At 43.4% G+C, this 27818-nt stretch overlaps 1 protein-coding gene across 1 annotated transcript; it reads left to right on the top strand.

The window, feature by feature from the left end:
• The first annotated feature begins 1022 nt into the window (after positions 1-1022).
• On the top strand, positions 1023-26161 carry LOC116628859 (SET-binding protein-like). Its single transcript, XM_032399183.1, has 3 exons — positions 1023-1485; positions 23981-24392; positions 26041-26161. Exons 1-3 carry the CDS (start codon positions 1317-1319, stop codon positions 26159-26161), a joined length of 702 nt encoding a protein of 233 aa, XP_032255074.1. The 5' UTR covers positions 1023-1316.
• The last annotated feature ends 1657 nt before the right edge of the window (positions 26162-27818 follow it).

Raw genomic sequence — 27818 nt, 5'->3', positions numbered from 1 at the left:
ATTTGTTGTTGCTGTCAGCGGCAGGTAGCCTAGAAATGAAGAAATTCTGCATGGATGACCATCTGACATGGATTCAGACACGCCCAGCCTCTGGACTTGGGCTTGGACGAGTTGGAGAGCCACGTTCCTACAGCTGGGGATGCAGATGGGGCCCAGAAATCCTTGGGCAGGTCAGGGAAGAGAACGGAGCCTTTGCCAGCTGCCTTCCATTGCCCTGAGGAAGCCGCAGCTGCAGTACCGACAGTGGTGATAATAAGAGTAATAGGAACAGGAAACGCTTCCTTGTCCGGGAGTCTGTGCCGGCCACTGCTCTAAGCACTTTACGTTAATTGCCTCCGGGATCCTCCCAACCACCCCTGTGAGCTTATATGGTTCCACCCCATTTGTACAGCTCAGGAATCTCAGAGCTTGGAGAGGGTAAGCAACTTGCTTATGATCACACAGCTAAAAAATAAGAGAGCCTGGGTTCGAACCTCGGAAGCAAGGTTCCAGGATAGCTCTATAATATGTTATATAGTTCCAGGCCCTTACAGAGGCACTTCACAAGAGGCGCTTTTCAGCATCACAAAGACATGATTTATGATGCTTCTTAGGACCAGAGGCTGAAAAGCCCCCACATCAGCTTTCGCTCGGCCATGGGACTGCTACACACCAGCCCGCACAAGGCATCTTCTGCTCCGGCAGACCGGCCTCGCGTCTGGGTCATCTTCCTTCCCCACCCAGAACTCAGTGTGTGCTCTTCTTGGCACCAAGAATGCCTTTCCCTCTTCCTTGCTGCTTTAGCATAAGCTCTGGAAAGCCTTCCCTCACTTCTCCCCACACTAATCCTGAACTCCTTAGCGCTCCCCAGGCACCTAGGACGTGAATGGAGGAAGAACACCCAAGCCCGCCCGCCCTGTGCCATCCGATTTTTTCTTCTCCTTTAGTCTCGTGTCCCCAGCCAGATGACATGAGAAGCTAGGGTGGGGTCCCCTTCTCCCCTTCATGCTGCACACAGCACAACCTCTGTGAAGATGGGCTTCTTGACCCATAGAAGACAAAGGGTAGCTGCTGGCCTATCCTGCTTCACTGGGCCTGTCCCCCTGCTTCCATGCAGCCAAACTAGAATGTTGTCACCACTGATCTCAGCCACAAAACCAAAACCAGTCATGCTGCTAATATTTTTTTTCTTTAAATGTTCTAAAATTTCATTCTTGTTCTACCAGAAGGAGGGCAGGTGAATTAACAATTTTCTCAGCTCACTTTCAGGTTTTCTGTTGTCTGTTTTCCTGTTCTTTTCAAATAACTGCAAGCTTTGGGATTGTTCTTTTGTAGGGATGCCAAGTCCCCACCTAAAAGTGGACCAAACGGCACCACACAGTAAGAACGAGGGCTCCGCGTCCACCATGATGACCAGGAAGAAGCCAGCCGCGGTTGACAGCGTGGCAATCCCCCCGAGCCCAGTGCTCTCGCTCCTTGCTGCATCTGCAGCCACGTCTGATCCAGGTGAGCACTGGGCAGAGGCTTTGGGTTCACCCCCATGAAGGTGGGCACGGAGAAGGCCCACAGGGAGTGTGCTGTGGAATATAGGTTCTCCGCTTAGCAACCTCCCGTAGACACCGAGCGTGTTTCCACACTGAGTTTTCAAGATCAGCTCAGGACCTGGGGGCAAAGGCCCGTGAGTAGGAACTGAATGATAACAGTATTAATGGCTTTTTGTCAAGCCTTAGTAATTATTAATCTCTGCATCAGGGCCTTATCTGTGTTAATCTCACGTGACGCATAAAAGAGGTCTCTGAAGTAAATACCTATGTCCGCAGTTCAGAAGAGGAAGCCAGGAGTCAAGAAACTCACCTCAGGAACCTGTGGCCAGTCAGGATGCCAACATAGGTCCAGTACCCTTGCTCTCGGCCACTGGATTTGAATAGCTCCCTTGCTCACTGGGGGTGGGAGACAGTGATCAGAGTTTGTCAGAGGCCTTGATTCCTTCTACCCCATGATGTCAGGAATTCCTCAGTAGTCACCAGATCCCTCACTGGCAGTTGATAAAATATAAACTCCTTCAGACATCCCAGCTGCTCTGCCTTCTTCTGCTCCCCACATAATCTCCCACCAGTGCGTGCACCAGCCCCCACTTTGCCATGTTTATCCCTCCTGCCAAGAAAGCAGACCTTGGGCTTGGCTTAATGCTGTTCTTTGAGGACAGCCTTCCTCAACTCCTGTCTACATCCCACAGACCTTGAAGGCCCAGCCTCCCCCCCGAATGCACGCAGCACCCAGTGTCTACCATGTGTCTGCTACCTACTCAGACACTACAGAAGAACTGTCTTCTATTCACTTCTATTGTACACACCTCAGAGGTGGAATCCATGGTTTAGGTTCTTGCTCTCTTTGTGGCATGCAGAATGAGGGCACAGCGTGGACTTACTGCGCTGGTAACTGTTCAGCGTATTATAGTATTTAGAAATGCCTATTATGATTAGAAGCCCAGGAAGAGGCTCATTATTGATATTCACTCTAAACTCATCTTCTCAGTGAGCAGGATGCTTTGAGCAAAGAACTCAACTTGTCATCATCCCTACCTCCTTCATGGAAATTACCGGTAATTAGAAAATGTGCCCGAGTGAAATAACAGAAGGAAATATTTGGAGTGACGTTTCCCAAATTGAGTTCTGCAAAATATTAGTAGGTGTCTTGTGATAACAGATATTTTCATAGTTAAGTGAGTCTAGGGAATGCTGCTTTATACCTGCTTCCTTTCCATAGGGCTTTTCAGAGCCTTTAATTGACCAGTGTCTGCACTGTGATGCTCCAGGGAGGACAGACTCAGAACTTTACAATCTTATCTGACCACAGAACCCATTTTTCTTGCAATAGCTCTTAACATCTCTTGGAAGTGCCATTCTTCTCAGCCATTTGGGAAATCTTGCTTAGGAGAAATGGGATAGTCTCTCAAACAGGATCGTGAATCTACCCACTGTTCACATGCTAGGTGTGAAGTGAAAGTTCTTGGTGGAAATGCCAGGTAAATGATGCCTACAGTGAGAACAGGAAGAGGTCAGAGGGAAAGTCGTAGGTGAGTGAGGAAGAAACTACTCTGAGACTTGACAAATGGGAGCACCTTTGCAGGAGAGCGTCCAGGCAGAGGGAGCGATGTGGACATAGTCCTGGATGAGGAGCTGGTGCCAAGCCTGGAACTCTGAGAAGCGATCACTTGGCTGGAGTGAATGATTTGGTTTGGAGTCTGCACTATCCACCCCGATAATTACTTACGCAACCTTCTTGGTTAAGCTCTGGAGACCTCCCTTTATGGATTTAGAAATTAGCCTGTATATTTATGCCTTTGCTTGCCAAGCCCAGATATTTCCCAGAGGCAAAAGACAGGTGGTCCCCCCCATTTTCCTCCCCTCTTGGCTCTTTCCATTCAGAGTGAGAGAATGCATTCTTGGGACCCCATGCTTTCAAGGGCTCGCCTCCTCTATTTGCACTCAGTCATTTACAAATATGCTAAACAGGCATAGAAACAGGTGGGTATTAAACTTTTAAACCTGCCTCTCTGGTAATCAGAGCTGAGCCAAAGCTCTCCTGTTTCAGGATGCAGGAATGGGCTGTTTATTTTTGGCAGTGCTAAAATGAGACCCTCAGGAGAATTGCACAGATTTGGTCCATTTCCGGGTCTCAGGCTGCTAAGCAGAACTTTGGGGAGAAAACAAGCCAGAGATCTCCCCAGGTGCTGGAGGCCAGACCTTCCTGAGATTCCGCTCCCCACAGATAAATGGCTTCCCACAAACCTGAGAGAGTTAGGGTCACACAGCCTGGGCTCATGTCCAACGCCCTGTTTCACACGCAATGCACACGTGATTGCTTCCAAGATTCAGAGATCTGCCTGAGGTCATGCAATTGGATTGGAAACCAAACTTCTTGATTTATTGCCTGGTTTCCAGTGGATTCTCCCTCTGTCATAAGCCCAACATTAGCAAAGGCAGATTTCTTTCTCCCTAATTATAGACTCCTACTTCTTTTAGGAAATAGTGAGTGAAACTCATCATTTGATGCATTAACCACAGGCAAGCACACAGTAGAAAGTTAATAAATAGTAGCTTGGTTTGATTTCTTTCAGTTGTGTGCTTGTGCATTAGTCATATATATTTCTGCTGAGACAGTTCACTTCATTTTTGTTTTCTTTGGGGCCCCTTTTTCATCTTTCACTATAAGCAAGGTAATTTAGGAGTACTTCTAGCCTGTTTCCAGTAGGTCATCATTTTTACAGAGCGGTTTTGAAGACCCAGACAAGTGCAGAGTGGGGGCGGGGGGGGAGGAAAAGAGAGTAAAACTAAGTGTCTTCAAAAGCAAAAGTAATTTAAGAAATCATGTATTGAGATACAAAATATACTGAAGGAATTCAATTAATTAGAAATTCTTTTCCTTTTAAAGTAATGAATGCTAACATATCTAGTGCGGCCCTGACACGTAGTAGATGCTCAATAAATAATCACTGAGTGAAGTGGATTGTGGTGAGACCGTAGCTGCGTGATTATACAGCGCTAGACACGGCGGTAGACATTGGAGAAAAACATGCTCCGTCTTGGACGTTAACAATCAGATGGAAAACATTTGACGGACATGTGGTAGGCTGTTGGTAAATACTTGCCAAATGATTCATCAGTCTAGAGCCCTAACAGTATTTTTTCAAATAGGTGATCTTGGGTTTAAAAAAAAAATTGCCCACCTTATTTTATAAACATTATAACATGGGAGAAATGGATGTGGGTCAGAGGTTTAAAAACATGTCTTTTCTAGCTCAAGTGTGTGTGGGGTGGGGGTGGATGGATGGATGGATGGGTGGTTGTGTGTGTGTGTGTGTGTGTGTGTGTGTGTTTTGTTTAAGGCAATTTTCTAGCTTCTCGGAGTCTGGGAAGCATGCTGATTATAAAGTTATTGATTTGAAGGAAGAGGCAGAAGACGAGCTGCAGGAGAGGGAGGCCAGGCGGAGAACATGTCAGTTTGTGAGCTACTGGGAGGGAGGGATGGCCGTGGCTGCCACTGGGGCTCAAGCAGGTCAGCCTTCGTGACCAAACTGCTCAATAGCTATCGATCAGCCACAGTCCCTGGCCACAGTGCAGGGTCTGATTCAAGGGAGCACTGCATCATCCTTGTGAGTAATTAGGGCTAATGCAGTAAAGGCTTCAATAAAGTTTGTTCAAAGTGATGCATAATTTGAAATAACTTCTATTGCGCTGTCCCAGTCATGATTTAATAACCATATCAGATAATCCATACCTGAATAAGTCAGGCTAATTTTTCTGCTCTCCTACATATTGACCTAACTTCTCAGGAAGGTCATGCAATGTGGAGAGAATTTGTGATTTCACTACCGAAACGTCCCCCGACCTTTGTATTTCAGATGAGACTACATTAGTAAATAGATTAAAAATTCTGTAGGAATTCAGTAAAACGCCAAGAAAACAGAATCTCTACTGTCCTGCACCTGAAAGTCTAGTTGGAACACACACACACACACACACACACACACACACACATACCCTCAATATCCTTTCATCTTAAATCCAAGGAGAAAAAAACATGTATCAGGGTTGCTATCACTGATCCAATCTCAACTGCTCAGGGTGTGGCCCAGTAGAGAGAACAGCGGGAGGCAGGTGGGCACAGCTCATAGTTTCTGTTTCGTACGAAGGCTAATCCATTATTCTCTAAACCTGTATGATCGGCCTTGTTTAAAACAACCAGAGCCTATGAGTAAGTGGAAATACTGGGTAGAAGGAGGGGTAAAATAGGTGAGGGGGATGAAGGAGGGCACCTGCTGTGATGAGCACCGGGTGTTGTATGCAAGTGTTGAATCGCTAAATTGTACACCTGAAACTCTTATTACACTGTATGTTAACTAACTGGAATTTAAATAAAAACTTAAAAAATAATAGTGATAATAAAATAACAAAGTACAAAATAAAGGACAAAAAAACAAATAAATTTCACAAGTACATTAAATGCTTAGACATTTTGCTTCTGAAGGCAGAGACTGGTCTTAGGCAAACCATTTAATAATTAACCAAACTATCAGCACCATTGGAACGGACATATACCTGTAATCAAGATGCAAAACCTTAAACTTGAAAAATTACCTTCACAAATAAAAGAATACATTCTTAATTTTAATGGATTTAGAAGGAAATCCAGTATCCTAGTAGCTGGAGCAAAATAATCATGAAAATTGCTTCTGGCCCCCATATTCTAGCATGCCTGATTTTTCGACTAACCAACTTCCATCCATGGAGAGGGGCCCGGAGTAATGAAATCATATTCAGATGCAAAAAGCAATGAATTCTTTTTCAATAAGAATTGTAAAATTATTTTTTTTATTTGCTTTGTGCCTATGTGAAATCATCATCTGATGCTCCTAACCAAAATAGCATATCAATTCAGCCAAAAGTCTTGTCTTTTAAACTGAAATAGAGCAAATAAATGTACAAGTTAATAGGATTTGGAACATCCAAGGGCTATAAATATACAAATTGAAGAAGTCTTCAAATTATAAAATAAATTCCTGCAAGGCCAGATTAATCACTTAAAATATACAGTAGAAAACTTTCAGAAAAGTCCTAGGGAAAATAAAGCTTTATTTTATTTTATTTTTAAAGATTTTATTTATTTATGTGAGAGGGAGAGAGAGAGCACGAGCAGGGTGAGGGGCAGGGGGAGAAGCAGGCTCTCTGCTGAACAGGAAGCCCGATGCAGGGCTTGATCCCAGGACTCCAGGATCATGACCTGAGCTGAAGGCAGACACTTAACCGACTGAGCCACCCAGGCGCCCCTAAAGCTTTATTTTTAAAAATGAATTATTCAGCTTGCCTGAAAAGTGCTGCCTATGGACCCAAGTGGAAGCAACACAGAATGACTGTTTGCCTAGAGAGCTCTCCTGAATGTGGGACTTATGGAAAAGCCCCCCTCCCCTTGGCTCTGGGCCATGAAGAGACTCAATAGGGTTGGAACCTTCTGTGCTTCCCTGAAGATCCCATCACAGCAAAGGCCTTCTGTAAAACCTCCAAAAATTCTTTTTCTTTTTGCCCCAAAAGGAGGAAATAAGCTCTTTTCTGATTTCATTAGTGGACAGCTGAGCTGTCCCCATGGCCACAGCTATAAACATCCCAGAGAAGCACCAAACACTCCAGAATCTAGCCCCTGCCTTCTGCTCCAGCCACATCTCCTTGGAAATGTTAACCAGCGCCAGACTCCTTTGGAATTCCACTGTCAGAGTGTAATTAAAAAAAAAAAAAAAACCCTAAAAACTCATGTCAAAAATTCATTCAACTCTTTAACAAGGATAAAGCTGATCCAAAGAAGAATTAGAGGGGCAGGACGTTATAGGAATGTAAGCATTGGAGAAAGAACATCAAGCGAGATTGCTCAGTTAATGTCCTAATGGGCAATAAAATCATAACCTCCGGGCTTATCTTTTCTACCAGTCAGAAATCATTTGCATATTTTCTGAGCAAAAATCTTCAAGTTAACATATTACCTGGCAGAGTCTGGGCCCGTAATCAGTAGTGGGTAGCAAATCCAACAAAGGTACATTTCCCTAGATAATGAATCCTGGGGCAGCCCTTAAAATGATGACTCTGGGAATCTGAAAAGACACGCAACCTTCTATTGGCCTTGTTTCTAAGTTTTGGCCCATTCTTCTTCACCCCACACACGGGCCATGCACTGCTCTACTTGAATGCAGGTGTTCTTGCTTCAGATAGTCTACACTGAGAGCTGGCTGATCTCAGTCCTCAGTGCTCACATCTATAAAATGGGGGAAAGCATATTACCTAGGGTAGAGAATCATGGCGAGGACTAAATGAGATAGTCCTTGTGAAAATCTTAGCAGAGTGCCTGGCGCATAGCAAGAGGTTAGCAAATGAGCGCTGTTGTAGCCACTGCTGCGTTTGCTATTATTGTTGCCATCATCAGATTTCTACGCTGGAATGTTCCTCATCCACCCTTCAAGCCACATAGATGGCTAATTCATGATCATCCTTCAAGACTCGGCAGGTGCCTTCAACTCTAAGAAGCCTTGCCTCATAGCCACTTGGAGAACCACCCCATGGCCAAGTTGGATGCCTCACGCTCTGTCCTCCAGGGCTCCCTGTTAGAAGTCCATTGGTGACTGATCCCTACATTCAATACGGCGTCTGTGCTCATGCCTATGTCCCGCAATGGACCGTCCCCTCCCCTATTGTCGGATCTTATTCAACTTTAAAACCCCCAGTACCTGGCACCCAGGTGGGCAAACAATAGATAATCATTGAATATTAGACAAAATGAACTAAACAACAACTGTTTGCTGCGTAAAACCATCTGGTGCATGAAAACACATACTTTAGCGTTATATTCATTTGAGTCGAGAGGCAGTGATTTGCCTTTATTTTCCATATCAGTACCAGAAACAGCAAGCCATCCTAAGAATGTTCAGCAGAAGCAGCTACTGAAAGGGACCTCTGGGGCCTCCAGAGTCTTGTGTTCAGGAATGCCGCCCAGTTCCTGGCTAAGCCACGGGGATATTCTCGGGGGGAGATGATTTTCAAGGTGAGTGTCAGCCTATATAGCACAGCCTGTTCAGTACGAAGTATGTGCTTCTTCAGAGAAGAGGAGCCTGTACTGCATCTCTCCTCACTCGGCTCTTTTATGGTGTTTGGGGGATGAGCCACTCAATGGAAAGCTAGGCTGTAATTTAATTACTTTATATATAAGTGTCTCGCGTTGTGACCAGAGTACTGGTTTCCCAAGAGCAGCAATCATATTTCCTATTTCGGTTTTGTCCCCTTTGATGAGTATCGAGTCTCTCATAAATTCCCAGAACCTTTTGTTCTAAGGGATGAAAATAAGAGAAGCAAAAGCCAGGCTATTAAGCAACCTGTAATCATATTTGGGTGTCAAGAACCTTGCACGGTGCTGGGTGTGTAGCAAATACTCAATAAATATGTCTGGACTTGATTTAACTCTTTTTTTCCTCCAGAGTTGAGATTTTAGGAAAGACAGAAGGTATAATAACAGGTTTGAAAAGTGCTGTGTCTGTGAGGAATTTAACTCAATTTATCTTCTCTGAATGCTTCGTACAGATTATGCTCCCACCCACCTCCTGCCACAGTCAGACCCTCTTAAAAATAGAGTAATGATAATAATACATTTTCTCTTCTTCCCGGTGATGGTGTCATTCCCACCTCCACCGAAGCCCAGTGGGAGGTTTGGCTATGAGACGTCACACGCAGGGGGAGTCAGGTGCGATTACTGTAATGAGGGCTCCACGCTCGGCGAAATGCGGCAAAGAAAACCTCCCCTATGTGAAGTGATTTCTATTAAGATACTCATTTTATATCAAATATTCAAGCTCCTCTTTATAAATCGGAGAGAATGAAAAGAAACTTCTTCAAGGGGGAGATTTTATGTGGCCAGGAACGAAAGGGCACAAATATTTTATGATCAGTTTTGAGATGAAAGTGGTGTGCCTGCCTCATTCTCTGGCTCTTTCCGTTTCCACAGGTCTAATTAGATTGTTGGTTTAATGGTGGCGAGATAATTTAGTGGCCACTGAAAGCAACTGTGTTCATGAGAAGGGGGAGACCGTGCTTTGGGTTTCCTGTAATTAATGAAGAGTTTTTGAAAAACTTCTTGGTTCCAATGAAGTTGGCATAGTGTGCCCAGCTGTTGAGAAAGGAGGCAAGGTCTTTCCTGCTCATTGCTGTGGAAATGGCCTCAGGCAACGTGGAAGAACTGTGTAATGACTGTCGTTAAGAATGATCTTTAGTGGCCCAGGCAGGCTGTAGTCAGTCTACAATAAAGAGACAGAGAGAGAGGGATAGGGAGAAAGGAGGCAGTGAGGGAAAGCAGAGTAAGGATTATGAGACAGGCGTGACAGAGAGACAAACAGACATTCTACCTCTGGGAGCCACTGAAATAATCCCACTGCATCCTCCCAGGGCATCTCCTTCTCTTGTTGCTTAAACTGGAGTCGACCTGACAAGATTGGGTTAGACCAGCCTCGAAGGGCCCTCTGCCAACCTCTTCATGGCAGACGGTGATGAGGAAATTGAGCCCAGACAGATGAACTGAAGTACAAACCTTACCTGCAGGGAATTAGGAAATCTGGACTCTTTCTGGCCACCACACAGATATATAGTGGAAAATGGATTAGGAATTCAAGGGCCAGGGTTATGGTATAGCCTTGCAGGACTTAATCGTTCCTGTAGGTAAGTCGCTGAGTCTTCCTGAGACTTCTGAGTCTCAGTTTCCCCATCACTGAAAAAGAAAAAGTAATTTCTGCCTTTTAGGCAGCAGTGAGAAAGAAATAGCAGACGAAAACACCAATCACATATTCAAAACAATATATCACTGTGTCATGGCCCCTCTCATGTCAAGAATGAAGTCATGCTGTGTCATGATTTAATCATGTTAAGTCATAATTTAGTCATGTTATGACTCAGATCATAACATCCATTAACTATCTTTGGAAGTTTTATCCTCACTCCCTGCTCCAAATACTCCTATCTCAGAGCACAGTCAAAGCCCCCCACCCCTACCAGTGAGGGTATTAAATGCTATATCAAGTTCATCTTACCGGAACTTCTATAAGGCTTTGTTACAATTGTCAAATAATTTTTACGTACCTGCCACTCTGATACCTACAAGTATAAGATCAGCCCCTGCCCTGGGGTACTTTCATGCTATTTGGAAAGGCCTGACTCAAAACATGAGATGGCCAAATAATAGTAACGAGTGAATAAATTGAAGAACAATCTCAGATGCTAACAGAGATATCATTGAGCGATTGACAAGTTATTAACTTCCAACCAAATGGTACTAGGGAGCTCGAGGGACATGGTAAAGTGATCCGGGAAGAGAAGAGCTGAAAGAGCTTTCTGGGGATGGATTGAATTAAATAAGCAGACAAGCAGATGGGGCAGATTTACAGCATCTCTGAGGTAGGAGTATATGTGGAGATGATGAGCAGTGAGGATGCAAGAGAGGTTTGGTGTCAGATTATGGAGTCCCTGAAATTCTAGAATGAGGCACAGTGACCCTTGTGAGAGGCAATGATGGCAAAACAGCAACCATGAGTCAATAGCTATCTGCAGTTGTACTTTGACAGGGGGTTATACATTCTTAAAAAAATTAATTTGTCAACATCAGAAGACTTACCTAATAATCAAGAGTTTTGGCTTTTTGAAACTCAGACTACCTGATGACTCTGGGCTCGGATTCCTACCTGGCAACAATTGACTGATACAGAATAACATCCACCCCATTAAATGGGCCATATTCTCTTTTGTTTCTCATTCTTCTCCTTCCCCCCCCCATCTTCCTTCAGGGTCCTGACCCAACTTCACTCATTATCCTGGCAGCCTGGCCCCCTAGAAGGAGCCATCAAAGGCATTTGGACTGGACAGAGTAACAGGATCAAAACAATGCGCAGGGACACCCCATCTAGCAGAAGTAGCACGAGTAGTCGGTACTAACATCTTACGTTATTTAACTATGGAATTCGGAGGTTGGAACAGGCCTTTGAGATTGTGAAATTGAGAGGAAATTTGGCACTCTGATGCAGTCAATAGTAGAAAAGTAACAGGGAAACCCAAGCTTTCTTACTCTCTCTAGCTCCCCGTCGTCTTTGCTTCCTTAAGGAAATATGGTACGAAACTGGCTTTGAAATAGGGCAGCCCTCGCTTGAATCCCGAGTCCATCACTTCTAAGATGTGTGCCTTGGGGAAAACCATTCAACCTTGGAGGTTCCCATTCTCATCTCTGTACAACAGAGGTAGTAATGTCCTCATGCAGTTGTGATCACAATTAAATGAGGAAATGTGAAATACTGCAGCCCGCTGTGGGTGCTCCAAAAAGGATCGTTTCTTCCCCTTTCCCTTAGTCTCACATGGCTGCAGGCACGCTACCTCAGAGTCCATGGTGTGATACAAAGTAGATGTTACCAAAGTAAATGTCGAGTAAATGAATGATCAAAAACCCAGCACACCCCGCCCCTAGCAAAGAATGAAAGCCCTTGTTCTCACCTCCCCACCCCCACCAGGACTCCTAAAATGTGACATCTGTTGTTTAAGTGTCCTTTGTAATTCACTCTGTTAGTTTGTTTTACGAGGTCTGCTTTTGGAAAGGAACACAAGGAGGGAACTCGGCTGCCTCCCCCTCTCAGAATTTCCACCTGTTGAATCCTCTTCCCCAGCAATTTTTGCATGTGTCTTTGATACATCGTTAAACTAAGGGAGACCAGATAGCCTTCATGCAATAATGAGGAAACATGCATTTCTGCTACCAATGAGCAGTTTCAAAAGACAGAGAGAAGGTACTAATGAGGGAATTTCAGCTGTTCATTGATCCCAGTGATGTCTGAACACCCTGTGTGGCCTGGACCCACGGCTTGCCCCATAAAGATGACAGAGCTCAGAACAAAAGAGAGTAAGCCTCATATTACCTTTCAGTTCAGCAGGGGATGCAGGCCAGCCTCATGCAGAGTTCCTGGGTGGCTAGGTATAGTTTCAATGCTCAAAAACACTCTTCCAAGGAATTATCTTGCCCTCCAATACCTGGAGGTATTTTGAGAGGACTTTCCTTTATTTTGAAATCCAGGTTTGTTAGTGCCTAAATAGTCACAGTCCTGGTCTTTGTCTCATGCGTGATGCCAGAGTTAAGTGATTTGGGCTTTACATATGGAAAGTTCATTTTGTTGTGTAATTAATGGGAAGCAGACTTTGGGAAGCTGATGATCCAGGCCCTTATTTATATGAGAGCATATGTCTATGTTTTGTTTATGACTCACTCTCTTACTCCACGCATTGTAACTTGGGTTTGTTTACACTGACTTTTCCTAGAATCCAAGCCACATGGTATATGAGCCAATAATTTATGGTCTCTAAAAGGGAAAGATGATGAATGAGCTTTTTCCTCTTAAATTGTCAAATCTTAAACTGAGGAAGAAGTATTTGCTGCCTTGAGTCTGTCCAAGCTTGTATTTGGGGGGAAAAAAAAAGGTAATGGGAAAACTTAAAAAAAAAAAAAAAAAACTACTGGCATAGCGCTCGGAACTTGAATATACGTATAGATATTTGCCAAGAAAACATATGACCACTCCCCCACAATATACCATGTAATTCTGATCCAAATGTTCAGCAGTGAAAAGACCATTCATCCTCTGTTCCTGTCTATCTCTCTCTCTGTCCCTCTTCCTCTTTGTCTCTCACTCCCATTTTTTTTGATGTTAGGTAAGTATTATATAATATGTACATGCCTCCCTTTTCCAGAGGCCCCATAATTTTAACCAATCTGTGGGCTTAAATGTTCAAGCTGCTTTTCTTAAAGGCACTTAGTAAATTCCAAACTTATTTTTGGCATTGAATCTCCACTTCACCTATGGAGTGGTTTGGATATCAGTCTATATTTCACAGTACTTCCGTGTTTTTGGTCATAGCTTAGATACTCCAAACAGTTAATGGTGCTCTGAGGAGAGTAGGGAACAGCTGAAATATGTGAAGATCTAATTTAATTTACAGTGATTTGGATCCCCTTCAATAAATCCTTTCATATTTCACACACAGCCTTTACAAAATAGACAGTAAGTGTTGGTTTAGGTCAAGTCATGTAGATTGATTTCAATTCAAATAAGTCAGCTGAGCTGTGTGCTGGTCACATGGGGGAGGGAGGCACGGAACTGAGTGTCTAGCACAGAGCCTGGCACGGAGTGGGCTCAGTCAATGCTTCTTCCAAGAATGAATAAGAATGGATAAGGCATGGTCCTTGTTCCTTAAGAAAACACAGTTTGAAAGGAGAGAGAAATGCAGATTAATCCCACAATCTTAACACAGGACAGACTATATGAAATGCTGCCAGAGAGATACAAGCAATGTAGAGGGGACCAAAAAGATTAATATTGAAATGAGAGTCCTCATTAAGCTGAATTCCAGCAGAAATTGGAAAGCACTAGACGCATACTGAGTATTGTTTTGTTTTGTTGTTGTTGTTTTGTTTTGTTTTTTTCCCTTTCCTTGTCTTTCCTTTTCTCACTAGGGCAGGAGAATTGCCTCTGGATAAAAGACAAATGTAAGACATCCCCCCCCCCCCATCCAACATCAGATGCAATATCCTCTCCGACAGAAATAATAGAGTCGGGCACCCACCTGTAGGCAATGCGAAGTCCTGTTTCTGTGGCACATCCATCACCTGCTAACCAGACAGACACAGAAATATGTAAAAGTCTCAAGCAATGGGGAGACAATGCTTGTTGTTTTTATGAAGAATACAGGGATATTTTGTTGTGTACATTGCCATCTTTTTTCTTGAAAAACCTCAATAAAGAGAAAAATAATAGCATGCATTTTGAGTCACTTGAATCATGCCCAGAAGGAGTTAAAGGGACAGTTGTTAACTCTGAGGGTATTCAAACCCTCTGGAAATTCTACAAATCTGGGCAGTCTTTGAGAAAACAAAATTAAGATTCAAAACTTTCGTAACAGACTAGAACACTGGACTAAAACCAATAAAATTAGACTTTGCAGATTTAAATAGAAAGTTTGTATTTAAGCTCAAGAACCAATTCCACATAGCAATGGCCAGGTTTGGTAGCAGTTTATATGAAAGCATCTAAGGGAGTTAATTGAGCTTCTATTTAATATGAGCCAACAGTGTAATGTTGCTGGGGCGGGGCGGGGGGGGGGGGAGACTTCGAAGGTTTTATTTATTTATTTTTTATGTAGCTCTCATTAACAGAAGTATAGTGCCTTGATCACAGAAATTAATCAACCCGATCTTTCTGTATAATTATTTCATACTTGGAAAATCAGTTCAATTCCAGGCACCAAAATTTAAGATGAGATTTGGCAGATGCTAAAATCTCCAGAGGAACACGATCAAAATGGAATATAGTCTAGAATTCATTTCATATGAAACACAGACGAAGAAAGTGAGGGGTTTTACCTGGAACAGAGAAGACTTGGAGGTGTTTGACTTTTTTTGTTTGTTTGTTTGGTTTTTTTTTGTTTGTTTAACAGAATTGTATTTATTTAGTAAGGGTCCTGCCAAGAAGTCAAGATATTTGTCTGGAAGCACAGAACTGAGGGGTGGAAAGTCTAGACTAGAACCTTATTCTCATAATGTCCCAGGCAATATGTTTTCTATCAGGTCATAAATAACCAGCCTGAGTATTTAAGTAAACAAATGCAATTATTAAAACCAGGAAGAAAATAAAGCATGGATTACCTACCATTTGATGGAATTCTTCAAGCGCTAGCATGGTCAACAGGGTTTATTTTAGCTGAGCCTAAATATTAAAAATGTGAACATTTTCCTAAGATCATGTTTGGTGCATTCTTCTTTGTTCTTCCCTGTTTTTCTTTTCTTTCTTTCTTTTTTTTTTTTTCAAAATTTAAAAGAGAGAAAAATCTCTCACAATCAAGTACGAACACACAGCTACAATAATTGGTGTATTATATAAGGGATGGTATTTATGGTTAAGGATACAGTTATGCCACGTTTGAGAGGAAAGGAAAAAAAAGAAATATAAAGAGCCCTTTGAGAGGGTGCGACCACCCCCGCCGTGTGACCACCTGGCGTGCTGTGAGACTCAGCAGATGTAGCGTCAAACTTTTTGGCGTTAACTGCATTTCTCTCCAGCCTCTCAACTTGTCTAGTCAGTCTGCTGGGGCTTGAGCCACAGGCAACAGACAAAAGCCAAAGTTAATTGAAAGGAACAGAGGAGGCCTCCGTGGCCCTCATATGCCTGTTTCGGAGTGCCACTACTCACAATCCTCTCCGCGCCAACAGCCCAGGAAGCCACGGTGGCCCTAATAAGCATCACCCCCAGAAAGACTCCCAGCTCTGAAAGACTCCTTTGTGGACCCCTCCAGGGCAATGCCTACTAATGAATATGCCCAGTGAGCCTTAGAGACAGTGGCGGCTGCTGCTGGTGCCCCGATCTCTGAGCTCTCTCCCCCCCCCAACCCTCTCAGCACCCCCTGGAGTCCCGGTTACCTCCCCTGGAGGCTCTCAGAGCAACCTAGCTGTGTGTTCTTGCTCGGAGCCGGTTCTCTCTGGAGACAAGTTACCACCGCCTTTATCTGTCCAAAGCCACAAGTGGTTTCCCCCAAACTCAGCTCCTGAGATGACTGGCATTATTCCCCCGTGGTCAGAGAAGTCAAGGATTCTGAAAACCTGGGCAGCAGGACCTCAGGACTGCCTAACCGAAGAAAGGAGGTCTGCCTCCAGCCCCATTGTAGAGGCTCTCCGTGGAGAGGACACTCTTCCGACTGCCTCGGAATTACATGCGATTCAATTAAAGCGGCTCTAGGGAATATAAAGATTAATGATATCCAGGCTTTGGTCTCCAGGAGCTTATGATGTGAAATAACCCGGCAAGAAATCTTAAGCAGGCATGTACTGTGAGAAAGGCCCTGCACTCTTTGTTAGGAGGGGATGAAGAAGAGCACACAGTGTCTTCAAGAAGTGTGAAGGCTTCGTACGCCGCGCACTCCTAGAAAGTGAAGATCTTTGAGAATGAAATACGCAGTGAACAAATGCTTCAGGAGTTTAGAAAGAGAAAGGACAACCTCAAAGCAGCCCTGGTTTTTGATCACATGGTGATATCAGTAACATAATTTTGAACAGTTACCCCATGTAAATACATATTCAAAACGTTTGCACTCATCTTTTAAAATACAAACTTTAAAAAGTTGAGATACATCTGAAATCATATTGTTAAAATGATTTTAAATTTCATTTCATTTTTTATTAATGAAACAAAAATATTTTCACTGTCATCAAAATTTTACACTCATTTTAATATTTCTAATAATGTTTCAGGAGGGCCGATTGAATGAGTTTGAATACTTCTTTTTTGAAAAGCTTGGGTTTTGTTTTTTTTATAACACTTGTGATAAAGCAACTTGTAGCTCTGATTCCAAATTCTGTTTGTTTCAATATTTGTTAGTAGATGTTGTAGGTTAAAAGGCTATTTCACATAAACATACGTCCAAAAAGAGAAAGTGCATCATTTTGCTTAAATCAAAATACTATTTTTTTTTTCAATCCCACCCATCAATTAAGCAAAGGTTGTTGTTGAAATTTGGCTAACCAACTTCTTTAACAATCAGATGGTCTTGCATATCAAAAGGCATTGCATTTTTTAACGAGTTCAAATCTCTGAAACTCTTCATTTGAAAGTTAACTCTGTTTATGAGATTTCTTAATTTGCAGATTTAAGGGATTTTATAGGTTACAATATATCGTCTCAGCAACAAAATTGCCAAACAGTGGAAACATTTCAGTTTTCAAAAATGCTGTGTCTCGAGTATTGAGTTTCTTCCTAAAAGCAGTTAAATTCTTGCCCATTTTACCCTAACGAGACATTAAGTTTTTGTTTGTGTTTTTTACTGACAGCCCATTGACAGCACAGAAAAGGTGAGGACATTTAGAACCCTTGTCTTTTTATACAAGAAATTGCCAAAATTCATCTCTGAAAATGGTATTTCTTATACAGTTTGCTAAGGGAAACCGGTAAAACTCCGCATGGCATATAACTTATTTCATGGATATTCCTGATCTTATTTCGAAGTATTTCTTTTTTCTTTTCGAAGACCTTGATTTTCTAAAATGAACCAGGAGGGCCGACCTATTGTAGCATTTTGAATGTAGGACACGACAACGCCCCAGAAGTCACGAACTCACGGGATGCCTGTCAACCCTTTAAATGAATGTGGCCTCTCCTTCTTCTCCTGGGTCCCCCCTGTCCAACTGTGACAGGTGACACATCATCTGATGTACAGTTCTCATAAGGCCGTCACAGTTGCTCCAAATATTAAGCATTAGGATGCTTAACTTAGTTCTTATTTTTTAGATAAAATAGAAGTAATATAAATAGACACTATTCATATGTTTTTCTTGTGGTCGGGTGGAGAGTCTTCTCCAGGGAGAACGCGCACCGCACTAAGGAAGGGGCTTAGGGAAGAGGTGATCAGAGCTGGAGAGGCACAGGGGGGCGTGAGCAGGGTGGGCAGGGTGGCGCAGGCAAGTGGGACGCAAGTTCCTGGATCCCTCGTGCTGGTAACGCCTCCCAGAAAATCTAGGGGAGGCACCCTGGTGGCCCTTGCCTCTTCAGAGCTCCCCATGTAAAATGCACACCCCAACTTCATTTCTCCATCAGCCAAAAGGCCCACTTTGCCGCCACCCATCGCTGGTCGCGGGGAGAATGTGAAGTAAGAGCACAACGAAACCAGGGTCCCCCAAGCCATTGCGGCCCAGACAGGAAGTTCCTTCACAATAAACCCCTAAGTTTATTAGGAAGCTGTCCCGGGAGAATCAAGCAGGGACTGTGCTTCAAACAAGCTAGTCAGGTTTCCAGAGAAACCCCAAACTCTATTAAGATGCCTTTAAAAACAGAATGAAAGCACCTTTCTATCGTGACAAATCTCCCACATCTGCTAACCCTTAATTCTAAATTACGGCTTTGAAATTGGAAAGCAATACTATAGCATTTGTGCTGATGACGGACAGCAACTCAGATGTGCCCCGCCTTGCAGAGGACTCGGCAGCAGAAGCAACTTGCCATCTTCTTTAAAAAGGGCCTTTAAGGCCAGGATTGTATAAGGTTAATTTAAATTCTAAGGAAAAAGGAAGAACGTGTGCATGCCAAGGCAAGTTGCTTCATACATCCCATTAAAAAATAAAAGGCAGCATTAGGAAAACAAGAGATCATTACTGAGTTAAGTATGAAGTTCCCCCAAAAGGCACGATTTCATGGGAGAACATTAAACAAGTGAATTCCCTTGAGCTTGTATTTGCTGACCACGTAGTGTATACCAGCTCGTGTACTACTGTGGGAATGAGCTTGTACTGGGGACCCTAGGAGTGCAAAGAAAAGACGAGGCTTTGGCCTTGGAAGGATCTTAATGTGAATCACCATCCAGTGCAGTTCCCACCGCAGCTCTCTGCCTTGACTGAGGAAGGTGGTGTTCCAGCCCCTTCCACCCGGGAAGGCCACTCCAGGCAGCTCAACAGTCCCCAGTATTACTCCACCTCCCCGGAGGGATATTTAAATAGCAAGAAACATCCTAATGAATCCAGAGATGAATTTACTTCCCTTTCTGATGCACCCAGAACTTTCTTGTTTAAATTAGGGTGTGTCTTGCACGTGGACAAACAACTAGCACCTCTTTGGGGGCAACTTTCTATGTAACGAAGCCTTGTTAGCCTTTATCTTGCTCACAGTCCCTGTCCTTCATCTGCAAAGTCCGAGCGCAAAACGCAGGGCTAAGTCCAGTCTTTGATTATCACAAAAGATGTGACAAAATCAACAAATGCTGATGAGCCAATCTTCTGATAATGGGAGCAGAAAGATAGAAAAGCTAGATCTGGGCCCAAAACCAAGTCAACCATTTGCATGACAATTTTAAAGACAGAGAAAGGTCTAGAAGATGATTTGCTTTGCAGAGTTATGAAGACATGAATTTTCATTTTGCCTTGGCCACTCATAATTATTTTTTTTAAACTAACAAAGAACAGACAAGATATGGATCCATTATAAGAAAGAGAGCAAATATGGAATCAATCTTTGCTGCAAGAGCTCAGAAATTACTGTCTAATAATGAAACAATTTGAAGAGAGAAAAATCTGAAAACATTTAGAGGGACAATGAAGTCATAAGCAATAAGGAGAAAGATTTGTGAATATCAAACCCTGCCAAGTCCAAAGGCCCCCCACCCCAACACCACTAGGATTTCAAAATCATTAGAGGGAATAAATGTTGTAGAAAGCCACCTCACATTTGGGAAGGCAATTGATAATGAGAATAGGAAAGAATGGCAGCAATCTTTAAATCTAGAAGGGAATTTTGAGAGCCTCTAGTCTAACTGTCCAATGTAATAGATGAAGAAGGGGCTAAGGGGTTCGTCCTTGTTCGGATTGGTTTCCAGCTGACCCCACAGAGTCCTGCTTGCTGCCCTGCACCCTGCTGTGGTTCATACGCAGTGGGAACAAACCTGAACTGAAGTATTTGGATTATACATACAAGGACAAAATAATATTCACAATGTCCAGGAGCTGTGAACCACCTCCTCCAAAGTTTATAATGTCAAAAAAGAAAGAGGGATATTAAGTCTTCACACCTGATGGCATCAATGGAGACTGGGCCCTGATCACAGCATAAAACCCAGAGCACTCATTCCTTCTCTCATCCCATTAAGCCAGGAGGGGAGCTACCAGCAGAAATTTTCTAGGGAGATGATGTGTGCACTTCCACTGAGGACATTTCTTATCCTTCAAAAATGATTTAGGGGAAATAGAGACCCAGCACTCTATAGTCCTAAGATTCTAAGAAAGACATTTTATTGGCACTTACCATGTATAGGTTTTTAACCATATATTACGGAATTATTGAGTATATACCAAAGGCAGACTAGCATAATAAACCTCTGTGTACCCATCACTCAGGCTCAACAATATCAATTCAGAGTCAATCTTATTTCGTCAATACTTCTACTTACCTCCTCCTTTCCTTGTTGTTCCAAAGCCGAGCCCAGATGATACCACGTGACTTCATCTATAACTATTTTAGCAAATATTTCTAAAAGATGGGTACTTTAAAAAATGATCATAATGCAATTGCCAAACACCTAAGAAAATAAACAGTAGTTAAATAATATCATGAAATGCCCAGACACTATTCAGATTTCCATGAATTCATGAAATATGATCTGACAGTTTGTTTAAACTGGCAGCAAAATATGGTCCTTTTTCTCTCAAGTCTCTTTTAATGTACAGTTACACCCCCTTGCCTGCCTTTCTACTAAAGCATTGTAGTTACTTTAAACCTCCACACCTGGATGTTGAAAATGAAATAAAAATTCAAGGGAATCTGTGTGTTTTTAAAATGTTATAAATACTATATTTACAAGTACTTTTATTCACTTTTGTTATCCAACATTTTTTTTAGATTTAACCACATTGATACATTATGTGTAGCGCTTTTTTTTGACAGATGTATAATATTCTGTTGTTTGAATGTATCACAACTGATTGATTATCCCTTTAACATTTAGATTGTTTTCAGTCTTCTGAGCTTCAAGGAACATCCTTATAGGTTCTCGGCCTCCTGCTATAAATGGGTAAAGGAGGCAGCCTGGACACAATCTCTGGGGCATTGAGCACTCCCATCTTCATTGCTAGTGCTCACTGCCCAGCTGCTCTCCAGTATGAGGATAGGAGTTTCCATTCCCACCAACCGTGTGCAAGGGTCCTCACTTCCTTACAGCATCACCAGCATTGGGTGGTTTCAGCCTGGTCATTTTTCCTAATATGGGTTCATGCATATGCAGTAAGAGTATAAATACCAGCGTGAGAAGGGGAGGGGAGGGGAGGAGACAGGAGGGGAGGAGAGGGAAGGGGGAGGGGAGGGAAGGGGAGGGCAGGGAAGGGGAGGGAAGAGAAGGGAGAAAGGAGCACTGACTTAGCTGAATCTATAATATTTTCTTTCCTTAAAAAAATAATGTATATATTGTGAAAGTTAACATTTGTTCAATGTGAATGGTGGGTGCAAAGGAGTTGCTAATGATATTTTTAGTACTGTTTGGTACATTTACACTACTCAGAATCAACTTATTTCATAATCACTTTCCAATGGAAAGGCTTAATAAAATATTATGCAGCATATAACAAATGACTGAATATGGTATTATCTACTGGGTTCCTTTTTTTGTTTGTTTTTTCGCACTTCATGCTAAAAAGAAAACCCGGCGAGAGACAAGCCAGTGCTTGTATTTATCCCCAGTGACCTGCAGCTCATAGAGTTTTCCAGTCAAGGTTCACTCGGTCAAATATTGCCAGCTAATTGCCTAAAAATGTTTTACTTTTTACCTGTATGCTATATTATATATTACATAGCATTTTCTCCCCCCAAAGATGATATAAGCTAATGAAAAGGTAAAATGCAAATGCCATCTGTATTTGGAAGAATGCCCCAGGTTTTGTGGAGTACCTCTGACTCCTTCTCATTTACACACCAACTGTGTGGACAAGGTAAATTGCCCGGCTGGGACATGGAGGCTTGCTAGCTCTTCCTGTCACTCTATTTGCAGTGGTTGCTTTAAATTCCAAACTAGATCTCTTTTAGAGAAGACTGTGATTCTAAGGCAGCAATGATTAGTGTGATTCATCAGTCCAAAAACAATTTTTAAATGCCATCCATGGGCAAGGCACCATGCCATGCTCTGTGAGGGACAAAAAGATGGACAAAAATTGGTCCCCGCGTCTGAGAACTTACAATCGAGCAACCTTTTTCTTTCACAACACTAACTACAAACATTTTATTTTTGTACTCAGAAGCTCACTCTGCCTTTGTTCTATTTTGATCTTTATAACTTATTTTAAAGATTGTTCAGTAGTTATTCATTGCTCAGTAAGTCTTACAATGACCTTGGGCCAAAAGCAGTAACATTTTGACCTGTCCTGTGGAACTGAGAGCTTCCCACTCCATAAAGCCAGTGGCATAAATAACTTCAAATAATCCCCTCCTGGAGTTCTGTGTCAGGCACGGCATGAGAGAGAAAGGGGGTAAAGCAGGGAAAGGAATAAAGTGGGAGTGCCCCAGAATAAGCGAGAGTGGTATCCATGTTTGCAGCATTTTTGTTCCTCATTTCCCTTAAGATACGTATTCCGCCTCTCTACTGGCTGGAAAAAACATGGAATAACACAGCAAACCGTAACACATTTCCTGTCGGTCTCGTAATGTTTGGTAGGGTCAGCATCTTCTCCATGGGTGTCTCTGGGGTTGAGCATTTAGGGTGTATCACGGCAGCAAAAAACTAAGTGAGGACACACTTCTTGAGTTCATAAAAAGGGAGGGGCCAGTGTGAAGGTGGGGCAGCAGAGTATGTGCGAGTGCCCGTGTGTGTGTGTGTGTGCACGCACGTGAGCGCACGCACGCGCATACCCATGGATGTACACGTGTGCCTGCTCATGAACAGCACAGGGAGGAAAAATGACCTAAAGGGGGAAAGGTCTGCTACGTCTTGAAGCCATTCACACTTCACAGTGTCTGAACTTGCAAATGAAGGGGTTCTGAAGGCTGGTTAGTGGTGGTGGCAGTAGGGACTTCTGGACTCCTTGACTCCTGCAATACAGGTGCATCTGGCCAGCAGGATATGAAAAGAGCTCTTTGCAAACAACAAACAGCCGAGTAGTGGGAGTGTGAATGACTCAGAAACACCTGGCTGATCTCCCTCGAGGTGTCCAGAGGATGAACTGGTTAAGAAGGAGTCGGTCATTGGACACTATCAGGCAGCTTCACATGCAGAACGTTGGGGGCAAAAATTAGAGAAATGGTGTCATCCCAAATAGAGTGTCCCAGAAAATAATCCCCCCTTCTGTGGAGGAGGGTTAGAAGTAAATAGGTTCACCTACATACATACTCCCCATGAGGTTAAGGTATGTCTTTTTTGAGGTTGATAGTACGTAGGAATGATCCAGATTGCTTGTTTTAAAGGACTGTTGGCCATTTTTTTCATTCAACATCTTCTACAAAAAGAGAAAGCATAGCCTAATCCTAAATTCAATCAGATCAAATGTCAAAAGGCTGAATAAAAAATAAAAGTTATAATAGGGAAAGGTCATGGGAACATTGATTCTGACCTTGACCCCCAGGGTAGAGCTTCCTACAAGGTAGGAGCTTTGGTTTCTAAGTCTTAAAAATGGGAACAAGAATATTTCACAGAATTGTTGTGGAGATTGAAATGGTATAAATAGGAATGCCATGTCCAGAGAAGATATTTAACCGCTGTTTATTTTTATTATTTTCCATTTTCATAAAGAGAAAGGAAGAATAGATACCGGGTCACATCCTCAGCATTGCTTCTCCAGAATCCTCACAGCCCAATACAGTGCCAGTTGTCACTGCCGAGGCTGGGTTTGGGGCAGCTTGCCTCCCGTGCTCAGTCTTCTCTTTCCTCTCCCACAGCCAACTCCTCCCTGAAGAAGCGATTCAAGCGGCGGGAGATCGAGGCCATCCAGTGCGAGGTGCGCAAGATGTGCAACTACACCAAGATCCTGTCCACCAAGAAGAACCTGGACCACGTGAACAAGATCCTGAAGGCCAAGCGGCTGCAGAGACAATCAAAGACAGGCAACAACTTCGTCAAGAAGAGGAGAGGGCGTCCCCGAAAGCAGCCCACCCAGTTCGACGAGGACTCCAGAGACCAAATGCCGGTGCTGGAAAAATGCATCGACCTTCCCAGCAAGAGGGGGCAGAAGCCGAGCCTGAGCCCGCTCGTCTTGGAGCCAGCGGCCACCCAAGACACCATCATGGCCACCATCGAGGCGGTCATCCACATGGCCCGGGAGGCGCCGCCCCTGCCCCCGCCGCCGCCGCCGCCCCTCCCGCCCCCGCCCCCGCCCCCGCCGCCGCCGCCCCCGCCCCTGCCCAAGACCCCCCGAGGAGGAGGGAAGAGGAAACACAAACCCCAGCCTCCCGCCCAGCCCCCGCAGCAGCCGCCCCCGCAGCAGCCCCTGCCCCAGGAAGAGGAGGTGAAGGCCAAAAGGCAGAGGAAGTCCCGAGGGAGTGAGAGCGATGGCCTTCCCTAGGGTGGGTCTGGGCGTCTGGACCTGGGGCCGGGGGAACTGACACATTGGGGAGTGCAGGGAGCCGGGCTGGGGGCGGAATCCCACGCTGCAGGGACACCGATGCCCCTCTCTCCTGAAGCTGGGCAGGCACAATCGAGCCAGATGACGGGGTGGATCCATCAGTAGCTCTTGGGAAAGCAAAGCAGGGGGACGCCGTCAAAAGAAGCTTGTCTGTGCTTTACAGCAGTTCCAAACCACGCGGCACTTCAGTATGGCTCGATCCTTTGCAGGCGAGCAGAAGACCCACGGAGGAGGAGAAAGAGCCGGTGGTGCTCTCTGACAGCCACCTGACCTCCTGCATCCAAGGTGCGTCTCTGATTCCATTGCATTTGCTGGCCAGGAAAATTGAAAGGGAAGCACCCTCAATTAGGAAACATTCCAAGGGGAGAAAAGCTGCAGATTTCTCGACTGGCTTTGTTGTAACCCATTTCCATTTAATTGGTTTTTTACTTTTATTTTGGTTTTTCCAAGCTCGCATAGGCTTTGGGGCACCCACATCATCTTCAGGTGACCTGAATCTTTCCGTTAACCATACAGTTTCTCAGATGGATTCGTCATCAGAAGGTGGAATTCTAGTGATAGGCAACTTAGACACGCATTCGTATTCTTCCGCACGCCGCCTCTGTACCACACGCTGAGATTTAGCGTAGTCAGTTCCTAGTTTTCCTTTTGCCCATTGTACTTCCATATACCTTTTCATTAACTTACTTGCTGCCTTTTCCTTGGTACACGCCTAAATAATGTAAACTTTATGTGTGTTGTAATGTTCACCCTTGGCATGCTGTCCCAAGGAACTTGGCTTTGAATCCCAGTCATCGTGAGACAGATGCTCAGTATTGATAGAGCCTTTTTAATGAGTGATTTAGAGCAGCCGAGGATATGTTGGCCGGGGTGTCAACCAGGTTATTTTTATACTTAAAACATATCAGCAGAGAATAGGCAGAATAAAACGGTTTTAATAAACCCACAGCAAATGGAATAACTGACAGATCACCAAAAATTGAAACCCCAGACCCACCAGAAAGACAAATGTCTAGCAATGCCTTGGTATGTGAATTTTCATACAAGTAACTATCATAATAGGTCGTTGAAAAAAGGAAACAAAAAGACAATAGAATAAGTCCATTATCTCTTGATGATTATTTCTTAAAAGCAAATGGGAGTAAGTGTTCTTATCTGGAAAAAAAAAAAAAAAGAAAAGAAAATGCTCAAAGGGTATCACCACTCCAATTGTATGAAGCCACCTTGGACAAAGTATCCAAATTGTGGTTGCCTTAATAAACTAAAACATTTTTGTACATAATGTAATTATAAATCTATCAGTCTGCATGGATGCAAACTGTGTGTGACAAATCGTCTTTTAAATGGTCAATTTCAACTGTACATTTCTCATCCAAGTTGTACTCTAGCCATCGGTTTAGCGTGGACAGATATTCCATCTCTATCACCCATTTCCACAGCTCAAGTAAAACATGTTAAGAAGACTCAGAATGAATATGAAGTTACTCCATTGCCGTAGATGTTTTCTAAAAGTCAGATGTGGAAATTTCAAATAAGTATTTTCAATTTCCTCCCTTCCTCCTCCCCTAACCTTCCCCAAGACATCAAACACCTGGCATGGTAGATTATAAAAAGAGAGACACTGAGAGACAGAATTCAGTTTTCTAATGGGAATTAGAGTATCTGGTTTACCTCCAAATTAAGTTTCTTTACAGGAAGTTGGGACTGGCTGGAAATTGTATTATCACTTCAGAACACAACACTGTTTCCTTAGAGAGAGATGGATTTTTGTTGGGAACACAGGAGAATAAGGGATGGGGTATCTATGAAAGTAAATTTAAAAATCCCAAGTTAATATGCTTGCGAACATCACTGCTTTGTCATGGCACCAACAATTGGTTGAAATTACTCACACTATTCTGCACTGTCACCTTGGACTTAACATCATTTGCTCCCCACTAGGTCAGTCACATTTAATCCTAGCAATATGTAAGTTTAAAGGGATGCATTCTCCTGTACTTGAAAGCTTATGTCATAGATACTCTATTTGTGACCTAGGTGGACCTTTGGCATTTCACACAAGTTGAACAGCAAAATCAAACCAGCCACTTTCAATTTGTCATTCCCAAGCCATGTCTGAGTGGTTCTAAAGTCACCGGAGAGGAAGATTTAAATTAGCCCCGCTCACCCCACCATTGCTATGAAAGAGCAACCATTTTCATTCCAATTAAACCATAAAGGGGGTTCTCTCCTGTCAGACTTTGAAAAATCAGTTCCTTCATTCTTTCTTTTTGCCCCTCTTACTTCTGCTGTTGTAGTACTGTTTCCCCAACCGAGACTGTGAGTAGACTAAATCTTCCTGCAGACAGGAATGAGCTGCCACTCTCTAAGCTTCTTAAAGAAAGACCCAACCCCTAATTGACATTAACATCTCTAGTTGGAGAGAAATGTCAGATAACTTAAGGATGCATTAGAATTTCCAGACCGAGGTAAAGTATTCCTGGAGGGATACAGCAGGCTTGTTAACTTATTCGTAAATTCAGTTCTACAGTTGTCATGTGAGTTAAATGCAAATCCTCCACGCTTATGACCCTAAGAATAGATGAGAAAACTGCAGAGGACCCAGGGTGAGACATGCTGAATAGCCCGTGGAAGGTGGAAGCAAGTCCCAGCACCTACAAGCTTCCTCTCTCCCCTGCCCAGCTCCCCTTCAATGTCATGTGACATTTTCCTTTTCCTTCTACCTTCCATTAAATTAACTCATCTCATTGGTACAACCATTTCCTTGTTCTCTAAGTAATCCCTTCCCGTTAGCCTCTCCTCTCCTGTCCAGGCTCAACATTGGGCCAGTCTAGTTTCACCTCTCATTCACTGCAGACCCAGGATGAGAACCCCAGCCATCCTGACCCGGACCGGGGAGACTCTAGCCAGTCAACACTGCCTTCTGGGGCTGCATTTTTATTTAGAGAAGATGTCATTTGGGATGCACGGGACTCCATAAAACACCGCCACAAATTATTTCATTAGAAATCTCTTGGTGGTGGTGGTTTTTGTTTTGTTTTGTTTTCTGGAATACTTTCCTTCCACAAGCAGATGTGAACCCACTTACAGGGAGTCTGATTAGGGGTGAGCAAAGGATGAAACTGAGATGTAAAAGCCTCCTTGTAGGTGATGAT

Source organism: Phoca vitulina, unplaced genomic scaffold, assembly GCF_004348235.1.
Source record: "Phoca vitulina isolate PV1807 unplaced genomic scaffold, GSC_HSeal_1.0 scaffold136, whole genome shotgun sequence".
Taxonomy (NCBI): Eukaryota; Metazoa; Chordata; class Mammalia; order Carnivora; family Phocidae; genus Phoca; species Phoca vitulina.
This window is presented reverse-complemented; position numbering and strand designations above follow the sequence as displayed.